Consider the following 12,081-nt stretch of genomic DNA (forward strand, 5'->3'; position numbering starts at 1 on the left):
AAAGAGTCACGCATACTCTACATACTGTATGATAGCACTGTGAGCCAAAGAGTCACGCATACTCTACATACTGTATGATAGCACGGTGAGCCAAAGAGTCACGCATACTCTACATACTGTATGATAGCACGGTGAGCCAAAGAGTCACGCATACTCTACATACTGTATGATAGCACTGTGAGCCAAAGAGTCACGCATACTTTACATACTGTATGATAGCACGGTGAGCCAAAGAGTCACGCATACTCTACATACTGTATGATAGCACTGTGAGCCAAAGAGTCACGCATACTCTACATACTGTATGATAGCACTGTGAGCCAAAGAGTCACGCATACTCTACATACTGTATGATAGCACTGTGAGCCAAAGAGTCACGCATACTCTACATACTGTATGATAGCACTGTGAGCCAAAGAGTCACGCATACTCTACATACTGTATGATAGCACTGTGAGCCAAAGAGTCACGCATACTCTACATACTGTATGATAGCACTGTGAGCCAAAGAGTCACGCATACTCTACATACTGTATGATAGCACTGTGAGCCAAAGAGTCACGCATACTCTACATACTGTATGATAGCACTGTGAGCCAAAGAGTCACGCATACTCTACATACTGTATGATAGCACTGTGAGCCAAAGAGTCACGCATACTCTACATACTGTATGATAGCACTGTGAGCCAAAGAGTCACGCATACTCTACATACTGTATGATAGCACTGTGAGCCAAAGAGTCACGCATACTCTACATACTGTGAACACACATATTGGAACACCGTACGGTAAGTTCCCATGACACTGGTCGAAGTGACATGCAAGCATCTGACGGCATTTAACAAGAAAACCGCTGGTTACACAAGAATAACATTTTCCTTCTCCGTGAAAACACGCCTGATGAAAACAGTGTTTATGACCTGTCTGTGCCTCAGACGGAGGGGAATGTGGTGTGGTTGATGTTTTAATGACCCACAACAAGCTCATCAATCTTTTAACATCTCTTTCTAAAATTAAACCACAACTACCACGAGAATCTTTGATCACAGTTCTTCCATTGACTCACTCATACTCACAGTTCTGACAGAGCCTGCCCATGTACCCAGGAGGGCAGGAACACGTCCCGTTGTGTTTGTCACACACTCCTCCATTCTCACAGGCTGGACAGGCCTCACAGCATCCCGCACCCCAGAAGCCCTTCACACACACTATAGCACAAATAAAGAGTATGAGTTAGCGTCAACATCAATATATCACAATGTTTTGACATAGTTGTCGGGTGACATGATAAAATAAACTCAACTTAATGATCTGATTGTTCTCTTACCATTCTCACAGCGTTTTCCTGATGTTCCTGCAGGACACTGGCACTGGCCACTCACTCTGTCACATGGAGCCCCTGAGCAGTCACAGGCCTGAGTGCAACTTGGCCCAAACCTCCCCTCTGGACAGTCTAAAGGAGAGGACGGAGAGACAATGGTAGTCTTACTAAGAGAGGCTGCATACGATAATCCTACATAGTGACCCCATGACATCAGAGAATTATGCCCCTCCCATATGACCAACAGGACAACCTACCTTGATCACAGTTGTCTCCACGGCGACCAGCCGGGCACAAGCGTTGGCACTGCCCGGTCACATGATCACAAGACACTCTGAGCGGGCACTCACATTTGTTCTCACAGCCTGGGCCAAACGTGCCTGGGTCACACTCTGAGGAGGGGGCGGAGAGGAAAGTTAGACACATAAATCCCTACAAAAGGCTGCATCCACAGCTACAGAACAGTGTGATGTAAAGGGCTGCATCTACAGCTACAGAACAGTGTGATGTAAAGGGCTGCATCCACAGCTACAGAACAGTGTGTGATGTAAAGGGCTGCATCTACAGCTACAGAACAGTGTGTGATGTAAAGGGCTGCATCTACAGCTACAGAACAGTGTGTGATGTAAAGGGCTGCATCTACAGCTACAGAACAGTGTGATGTAAAGGGCTGCATCTACAGCTACAGAACAGTGTGATGTAAAGGGCTGCATCTACAGCTACAGAACAGTGTGATGTAAAGGGCTGCATCTACAGCTACAGAACAGTGTGATGTAAAGGGCTGCATCTACAGATACAGAACAGTGTGATGTAAAGGGCTGCATCTACAGCTACAGAACAGTGTGATGTAAAGGGCTGCATCTACAGCTACAGAACAGTGTGATGTAAAGGGCTGCATCTACAGCTACAGAACAGTGTGATGTAAAGGGCTGCATCTACAGCTACAGAACAGTGTGATGTAAAGGGCTGCATCTACAGCTACAGAACAGTGTGATGTAAAGGGCTGCATCTACAGCTACAGAACAGTGTGATGTAAAGGGCTGCATCCACAGCTACAGAACAGTGTGATGTAAAGGGCTGCATCTACAGCTACAGAACAGTGTGATGTAAAGGGCTGCATCTACAGCTACAGAACAGTGTGATGTAAAGGGCTGCATCTACAGCTACAGAACAGTGTGATGTAAAGGGCTGCATCTACAGCTACAGAACAGTGTGATGTAAAGGGCTGCATCTACAGCTACAGAACAGTGTGATGTAAAGGGCTGCATCTACAGCTACAGAACAGTGTGATGTAAAGGGCTGCATCCACAGCTACAGAACAGTGTGTGATGTAAAGGGCTGCATCTACAGCTACAGAACAGTGTGATGTAAAGGGCTGCATCTACAGCTACAGAACAGTGTGATGTAAAGGGCTGCATCTACAGCTACAGAACAGTGTGATGTAAAGGGCTGCATCTACAGAACAGTGTGATGTAAAGGGCTGCATCTACAGCTACAGAACAGTGTGATGTAAAGGGCTGCATCTACAGCTACAGAACAGTGTGATGTAAAGGGCTGCATCTACAGCTACAGAACAGTGTGATGTAAAGGGCTGCATCTACAGCTACAGAACAGTGTGATGTAAAGGGCTGCATCCACAGCTACAGAACAGTGTGTGATGTAAAGGGCTGCATCTACAGCTACAGAACAGTGTGTGATGTAAAGGGCTGCATCTACAGCTACAGAACAGTGTGATGTAAAGGGCTGCATCTACAGCTACAGAACAGTGTGATGTAAAGGGCTGCATCTACATCTACAGAACAGTGTGATGTAAAGGGCTGCATCTACAGCTACAGAACAGTGTGATGTAAAGGGCTGCATCTACAGCTACAGAACAGTGTGATGTAAAGGGCTGCATCTACAGCTACAGAACAGTGTGATGTAAAGGGCTGCATCTACAGCTACAGAACAGTGTGATGTAAAGGGCTGCATCTACAGAACAGTGTGATGTAAAGGGCTGCATCTACAGAACAGTGTGATGTAAAGGGCTGCATCTACAGCTACAGAACAGTGTGATGTAAAGGGCTGCATCTACAGCTACAGAACAGTGTGATGTAAAGGGCTGCATCTACAGCTACAGAACAGTGTGTGATGTAAAGGGCTGCATCTACAGCTACAGAACAGTGTGTGATGTAAAGGGCTGCATCTACAGCTACAGAACAGTGTGATGTAAAGGGCTGCATCTACAGCTACAGAACAGTGTGATGTAAAGGGCTGCATCTACAGCTACAGAACAGTGTGATGTAAAGGGCTGCATCTACAGCTACAGAACAGTGTGATGTAAAGGGCTGCATCTACAGAACAGTGTGATGTAAAGGGCTGCATCTACAGCTACAGAACAGTGTGATGTAAAGGGCTGCATCTACAGAACAGTGTGATGTAAAGGGCTGCATCCACAGCTACAGAACAGTGTGTGATGTAAAGGGCTGCATCTACAGCTACAGAACAGTGTGATGTAAAGGGCTGCATCCACAGCTACAGAACAGTGTGTGATGTAAAGGGCTGCATCTACAGCTACAGAACAGTGTGATGTAAAGGGCTGCATCCACAGCTACAGAACAGTGTGTGATGTAAAGGGCTGCATCTACAGCTACAGAACAGTGTGATGTAAAGGGCTGCATCTACAGCTACAGAACAGTGTGATGTAAAGGGCTGCATCTACAGAACAGTGTGATGTAAAGGGCTGCATCTACAGCTACAGAACAGTGTGATGTAAAGGGCTGCATCTACAGCTACAGAACAGTGTGATGTAAAGGGCTGCATCTACAGCTACAGAACAGTGTGATGTAAAGGGCTGCATCTACAGCTACAGAACAGTGTGATGTAAAGGGCTGCATCTACAGCTACAGAACAGTGTGATGTAAAGGGCTGCATCTACAGAACAGTGTGATGTAAAGGGCTGCATCTACAGCTACAGAACAGTGTGATGTAAAGGGCTGCATCCACAGCTACAGAACAGTGTGATGTAAAGGGCTGCATCTACAGATACAGAACAGTGTGATGTAAAGGGCTGCATCCACAGCTACAGAACAGTGTGATGTAAAGGGCTGCATCTACAGCTACAGAACAGTGTGATGTAAAGGGCTGCATCCACAGCTACAGAACAGTGTGTGATGTAAAGGGCTGCATCTACAGCTACAGAACAGTGTGATGTAAAGGGCTGCATCCACAGCTACAGAACAGTGTGTGATGTAAAGGGCTGCATCTACAGCTACAGAACAGTGTGATGTAAAGGGCTGCATCCACAGCTACAGAACAGTGTGTGATGTAAAGGGCTGCATCTACAGCTACAGAACAGTGTGATGTAAATGGCTGCATCTACAGCTACAGAACAGTGTGATGTAAAGGGCTGCATCTACAGCTACAGAACAGTGTGTGATGTAAAGGGCTGCATCCACAGCTACAGAACAGTGTGATGTAAAGGGCTGCATCTACAGCTACAGAACAGTGTGATGTAAAGGGCTGCATCCACAGCTACAGAACAGTGTGTGATGTAAAGGGCTGCATCTACAGCTACAGAACAGTGTGATGTAAAGGGCTGCATCTACAGCTACAGAACAGTGTGATGTAAAGGGCTGCATCTACAGCTACAGAACAGTGTGATGTAAAGGGCTGCATCTACAGCTACAGAACAGTGTGATGTAAAGGGCTGCATCTACAGCTACAGAACAGTGTGATGTAAAGGGCTGCATCTACAGCTACAGAACAGTGTGATGTAAAGGGCTGCATCTACAGCTACAGAACAGTGTGTGATGTAGGAAGATGATCATAACTTTTTCCTGCCACTGACCTTCCCTGCACGCATTGCCTTGCCAACCGGGCTTGCAGACGCAGGTGCCGTGGTGACGGTGACACTCCAGAGTGTTCTGTTGGACACACTCACACTCCTCTGAACAGCCCGGTCCAAAGGCCCACTTGGGACACACTGGATAGGGAAGGAGATAACATGAAAAATATTGAATAAGACCTGAATGTTATCGATATACACTGAGTATACAAAACATGCTCTTTCCATGACATAGACTGACCAGGTTAATCCAGGTGAAAGCTATGATCCCTTATTGATGTCACCTGTTAAATCCACTTCAAGCAATCAATCAAACGTATTTATCAGCTGATGTCACAAAGTGCTGTACAGAAACCCAGCCTAAAAGTCCAAACAGCAAGCAATGCAGGTGTAAAAGCACGGTGGCTAGGAAAAACTCCTTAGAAAGGCCAGAGCCTAGGAAGAAGCCTAGAGAGGAAACAGGCTCTGTAGGGTGGCCAGTCCTCTTCTAGCTGTGCCGGGTGGAGATTATAACAGAACATGGCCAAGATGTTCAAATGTTCATAGATGACCAGCAGGGTGTAGATGAAGGGGTGGAGACAGGGTAAAGAACGATTTTAAAGCCTTGAGACAATTGAGACATGGATTGTGTATGTGTGTTATTCAGAGGGTGAATGGGCAAGACAAAATATTTAAGTGCCTATGAACAAGGTATGGTAGTAGGTGCCAGGCGCATCGGTTTGTGTCAAGAACTTCAACACTGCCGGGTTTTTCACGCTCAACACTTGCATTGGAGTCAACATGGGCCAGCATCCCTGTGGAACGCTTTCGACACCTTGCAGAATCCATGCTCCGATGAATTGATGTTGTTCAGAGGGCAAAAGGAGGCGTGCAACTCAATATTAGGAAGGTGTTGTTAATGTTCTGTACACTCAGTGTAGGTAGAGATTAGAGGTGAGGGGTCAGCAGTGTGAGTGACTCACGTAGATGGCAGAACCTCCCGTAGAGTCCAGGGTCACACAGACAGGCTCCGTAGGTGCGGTGGCAGCACCCGTTATTGGCACAGTTACACTTCTTATTGCACTGTTTCCCATAGAAGCCCTTAGGACAGCCTACAGACAACAAGATATTGTTATCAGGCAACTGAACGTTTCAATAGTGTCTGAATAACTGATAATGTTTTTTTGTATGTACAGTATCTGTTAACCAGTAGTTACTCACCATCCTGGCACATGTCTCCACTGACCCCAGGTGGGCAGCGACAGTTCCCATTGACAGTGTCACAGGTGGCTCCGTTCTTACACTTACAGGGGAATGAGCAGTTCCTGCCGAAGGATCCCTCGGAACAAGCTGTTAGAATAGAATAAAACGTTATATATTTATCCATTATACAGAAAGAGACGTGTCGTTCCACAGAGAAACACAGACATAATATTGATCAGATGTATTATTTACTGTGTTGAGAGTGCAGTGTCTGTGTACACTGTGTGTATATACTGACTCTGGTTGCAGATGAGGCCTGTCCATCCATCGGGACAGTGACATCCATCTCTCCCTGGGCCACACAGCCCTCCGTTAGAGCAGTCCTCACAGGTCAGGCTGCAGTCATGGCCAAACGTGTTGTTCAGACACACTGCACACAGGACAGAAGAGATTACTGACTATAACGTTCTAGAAAAATATCTGCTTGTGGTTAGGGATTTGCAAATCTTCAACTAAATTCTTCCTAGCAACCCCTGGTGAGATGACCTTAAATAATACAATACTGATTACTGTTTTCACATTAATAAATCAAGGAACAACACAAAACAGATCCTATGGCTCTCTGCCATAGCCCCCTGCCACAGTCTATAAGCTTCCCCATTACTACAGAGGTATACAAAAAACAGCCTCAGAATATGAGGCTAACCAATTTGCCACCTGCTGTGGGGTATTTAATTGCCAAGTAACTAGTAAGCAAATAAGGAGGTCTGGTAGTCTACCTCCTGTTGCTCAGACACGGAGATAATAAGATACAGGCCCAGTGTCTGTGTTCGGGTTCAGTGGCTCACCAAATTTCTCTGCTAGCGTGCTCTCAGCCAGCAGCTCTCTAGCATCATCATCCTCATAGTCATCATAGCGCTCCAGGCGCTGGTTGTAGTCCTGCAGCAGGGCGAGCTGGGGCTGAGCCAGGGTCCCCACAATATCCTGGCCCCCACTAGACAGGGCCTCAACTGTATTCCCCAGCGCTGCAGAGTGAGAGAGAGACAGAGAAAGAGACAGACAAACAGAGAGAGAGAGAGAGAGTAACAGGTTACCAGGATGTCCACATGGAGTGTGATGGTGCTGTGGCCCTAGGCAACAACATTTAATTTGATTGGTGTAACTCACGTTCACAGGAGCGTCGGTCCTCGTCCAGACGGAAGCCCTGGCGGCAGAAACACTGGAAGGAGCCGGCGGTGTTCTGGCATGTGTGATCACAGCCACCGTTGGCCGCCAGACACTCATCCACATCTACACAACACACACACACACACACACACACAGTCCAGAGTCCAGTCACTTACAAAAACACTGCTCCTCAGTCATGTTAATTGATATAAATGGCAAATTTAGAGTTGAATAAATGTTGTTATGTAATAAACAATGTACAGAAAACCAAAGAATACACTGCCTTTTCATCAAACAAGCATTTCACTGTAAGGTCTAGCTAGACCTGTTGTATTCGGCGCACGTGGCAAATAAACTTTGATTTGAAACATGACTAAAATGTTACAGCATCATGCACATATTATTCAACTGGAAGCATTCCAGGTTCAACAGTTATATTGTATAATGAGTGCCCCACTAGATCACTATTCTAAGGTTATAGAGGGTGAACATACCATCACAGCTACATCCATCTGAGTTGAGGCGGTAGCCCGCTGTGCAGTAACACTCATAGCCCCCAGGGTAGTTGGTACAGTCCTGCTCGCAGCATGAACTTCCCTCTCCACACTCGTCCAGGTCTGCCAAACAAAACACACACAATGAAAAGCATTACTCGAATGATCATGATATTGTGATATGTTACAAACCAGGCACATGTTAAACTGACCTGAGTTAAAGGGTAAAGATTAATCTCTAGACTGACCAACACCGATCTGAGCTGAATGGTCTCTAGAATGAATGGTAAAGATTAGTCTCTAGACCGAATGGCAAAGGTTAGTCTCTAGATTGAATGGTAAAGGTTAGTCTCTAGACCGAATGGTAAAGGTTAGTCTCTAGACCGAATGGTAAAGGACTGATCTGAGCAGTAAAGGTTCAGCTCTGAATGGTAAAGATTAGTCTCTAGACCGAATGGTAAAGGTTAGTCTCTAGACCGAATGGTAAAGGTTAGTCTCTAGACCGAATGGTAAAGGTTAGTCTCTAGACCGAATGGTAAAGGTTAGTCTCTAGACCGAATGGTAAAGGTTAGTCTCTAGACCGAATGGTAAAGGTTAGTCTCTAGACCGAATGGTAAAGGTTAGTCTCTAGACCGAATGGTAAAGGACTGATCTGAGCAGTAAAGGTTCAGCTCTGAATGGTAAAGGTTAGTCTATAGATTGAATGATAAAGGTTAGTCTCCAGACTGATCTTAGCTGAGCTGAATGTTAAAGGTTCATCTCTGAATGGTAAAGGTTAGTCTCTAGACTGACCGACACAGGTCTTGAGGTCATCCTCCAGTCGGTAACCCTGGTTACAGCTGCAGACAGGGCCGCCAGTGGAGTGCTGGCAGTGATGGGAGCAGCCTCCATTGTTGCTCTCACAGCTGTTGACAATCTCCATCTCAATCCCTGTCACAGAAACATGAGATGACTCTCCCATTACTTCTGATTGAAACATTTTGTACATTTCAGATCATTTCAAACAGGCAAAGATATGATGATGATTATAGGAGCCAAACTCACGGTAGCACTGGCGTCCGTCTGCTCCCAGCTCGTAGGCAGTGTCACACACACAGGTGAAGGAGCCCGGGATGTTGTGGCAGCCATGAGCACATCCCGTCTGTTCAGACTCACACTCATCAATATCTGGGACAGATAAACAAAGAGTATATACGGATCTATTAAATACAGAGACATGATTGACCCTGTATGAACAGTAGTGCAGTAGTCAACAGGTGGACATCTTACCCTCACAGGTCTTCCTGTCCTCTGCCAGCTTGTACCCATTTCTACAGTCACAGTGGGTCTTGCCACCATCAACAAGACAGTTTTGCTGGCAGCCGCCATTCTTATCATGACATGGATTCTCCACTTTAACATAGGAGACGCACAACGTTTAATGTTGACAGCACTTTATCTTGAAAAATATTTTACATTTCTAACAAATATAATCGTACGGCGGCGCATAATTGGCCCAGTGTCGTCCGGGCTGAGCCGGGGTAGGCTGTCATTGTAAATAAGAATTTGTTCTTAACTGACTTGCCTAGTTAAATAAAGGTTCAATTTTTAAAAAATCAGTGTGAAGGGGGAGGACATTTATCGAAAATGCAGAAGTACTTTTAATACACACGGACACAACTACTCAAGACAAAGGTCCCAACTCTACACTGGGCTGAGTATTTTTCTGCATATTTAAGTGCGTTTAACTTGTATCTGCCTGTCCTGTACACTACAGCAGCTGGAGTGAGAAGCTTCAGCACTGCAGAAATTAGAGGAAGCTGGTCCTGGCCAACCATTACAACGTAAAAGCGTCTAAAAGACAGTAATTATAATCTTCCTTCCCTCAGAGAGAACTAGTCCACCTCATCGCTCAGAGAGAGAGAGAGAGAAAGAGAAAGAGAAGAGGGCCAGACATTCCATGTCTGAGTCTTGGGCTGTCAGAGCATAATGTTAACTAATGTTGAGAAAACAGGAAAGACGAGTGAACACTTCAAATCAGGGTTGTATTCACACTAATTTAACGTCTCATCTCCTGAATGGAAGTCCAACTTACCCTTCCTCCGACATTTTGTTGGACATGAACTATTGGCAGCTATGAATCTATAGTGTTATGACAAACCCTTCAAAAGGACACCTTGGATTCACAAATACCCTTCCCTCAACTCTCTAGATGCTGTCGTGCTTGTATCATGCCTACACTCTCCCCTCTCCGTCTATCCATTACTTAGACATGTTGCAATTGTATAGTTACAGCTTAAAGCTCCTGCAAGCATGGTTATCCACAGTTAGTTTCATGTCTGTATCAGGCTGCTTTCTCTCTTAGCTGCCTGTCACTCAACATGCACAGAAAGCTGCTCTCTCTCTCTGCACTCGTGGTTACTTCAGCCAAAGACAGTGTGCACTTCACTCAGTGTGCATTCACGATCAGTAATGTAGCCTATATTTGTGATGAAAAAGAGAAAACCATATGTTTACAATAAAATGTGACATCACACTCTGTCAACTTGCCCGCTATGCAGTCTTTCTACCAAACATACTTCATCTGCAGTTTCCCATGTCAGACCTGAGATCCAACGATACACTGGGAGAGTGAAAGGAAACGCCATTAAATGTGACGTGGGAGCTTATTTCTTATTTGTATTTAATTGGTTGAAATGTTATTTTCACATGGAGGGAATTTCAGTAATTGGCAAGTGCTCGGATAGATTATTCATCTGTGAGTGAGTATGTGAGTGCTGCTGGGTGCATAGTAGTGTAGAAAGACCAGAGGATGGGTACACTCACATTTGCAGTGCTTTCCATCGTCAGCAAGCACGTAGTTGGCTCTACAGCGGCAGCGGAAGGCAGTAGGGGACTGCTGTACACAGAAATGCTCACATCCTCCATTACTGATGCCACATGATTGGACAGCTGGACACAGACAGACAGATACAATACATTTTTGTTATATTGTGGGAGGAGAACCATTGCATTTTCACAGTAACCCTTCTACCCTTTACTCTGCATCCTTTGCTCTTTCTGAAAGGCTGCAAGCTCAGAAGTGCTACCAACACAAACACTGTGCTAAACACCTCAGTGGTTTGTTCTACTTTGACCCAGTAAAGAGCCATCAACAGGCCTGAAGGGCCAATAATCACACAGACAGCGGAAGGAAGGTCCTCAGTGGTGAAGGAAACTCTGAGATGATGAGTTGAAGCCAGAGCCAGCTCACTGACTGATCTCTGCTTTCTACGTCTCTTTGTCTCCCATGCAGCCATAGCATGTCTCTGCTTGACCTGGTTCTCTGGGAGAACATTAAGTAGAGGTTTTAACAGCAGGTGTTGTTTCATGGTGTTTTGTTAAAGTGAGGGACAGACTAGAGCCTATCCACCATCTGAAACTCTTAGATCCCTCCATCAACTACACTGGCTGGACACAGTATGCATCCATCTGCTTGATTAGGTGGACCTCTCCTGGAAAGCCATGAACTGGATATGAAAAAATGACTGATATGTTGAATTGATATGGGAAGACATCTGGTGTTCCTTTCCTATTGGTATGCATCTCTCTCTCTCTCGCTCTCTCTCAAGAGAGGGATGTACAGTATCCATCCCATCCAGTGTTAGAGCACAGTTCCCAGACCTCTGTCAGGAGAAAGATATGCAGACTCACAGATAAGCATCACCCCTGAGACAGTTCACATGTGCATTGTGATTATTAGTGCAATCAGTCATCATCCACTGTGGATGATGACTGCAGCCATCACATAACTCAGTGACACTAGGGTCCCCCTATCTATCCTGTTTCATTCCTATACTCATATCCTATACATTGTGCCAAAGCCAAGAAAAGCAGCATACATTTCCATTCTCAATGTCAGAGAAGGCGCCCTGTGTACATTCCTTGCTGTGTGCATTGAGATTGAGTTTATACTCATGTGCTAACAGCTGTTTTTAAAAGCCTTGGGGCTGTACGCTGAGTCGTGCATCTCGGCGATGATAGAGACAAGTTACAGGTACAACGTAAACACACAGGCAAGAGAGCTGGAGAGTAAGTGGATCTCACACGGAGTTAGGCCAGCGGCCTCTA

General features: G+C 45.5%; 1 protein-coding gene across 1 annotated transcript in view; it reads right to left on the reverse strand.

Annotated features, from left to right (window-relative positions):
* Positions 1-12,081, reverse strand: part of megf6b (multiple EGF-like-domains 6b) — a 109,793-nt gene that overhangs the window by 11,247 nt on the left and 86,465 nt on the right. Inside the window, exons 7-20 of the mRNA XM_038964148.1 lie at positions 10,798-10,923; positions 9,262-9,384; positions 9,037-9,159; positions 8,785-8,922; positions 7,993-8,115; positions 7,499-7,621; positions 7,180-7,356; positions 6,630-6,761; positions 6,350-6,478; positions 6,112-6,240; positions 5,153-5,287; positions 1,581-1,715; positions 1,330-1,455; positions 1,079-1,210 (exon numbers count right to left, since the gene is read on the reverse strand). Coding sequence (XP_038820076.1) covers positions 1,079-1,210; positions 1,330-1,455; positions 1,581-1,715; positions 5,153-5,287; positions 6,112-6,240; positions 6,350-6,478; positions 6,630-6,761; positions 7,180-7,356; positions 7,499-7,621; positions 7,993-8,115; positions 8,785-8,922; positions 9,037-9,159; positions 9,262-9,384; positions 10,798-10,923 — 1,851 coding nt within the window. The remainder of the gene's footprint in view (positions 1-1,078; positions 1,211-1,329; positions 1,456-1,580; positions 1,716-5,152; positions 5,288-6,111; positions 6,241-6,349; positions 6,479-6,629; positions 6,762-7,179; positions 7,357-7,498; positions 7,622-7,992; positions 8,116-8,784; positions 8,923-9,036; positions 9,160-9,261; positions 9,385-10,797; positions 10,924-12,081) is intronic.

This window comes from Salvelinus namaycush, chromosome 2 (assembly GCF_016432855.1).
Source record: "Salvelinus namaycush isolate Seneca chromosome 2, SaNama_1.0, whole genome shotgun sequence".
Taxonomy (NCBI): Eukaryota; Metazoa; Chordata; class Actinopteri; order Salmoniformes; family Salmonidae; genus Salvelinus; species Salvelinus namaycush.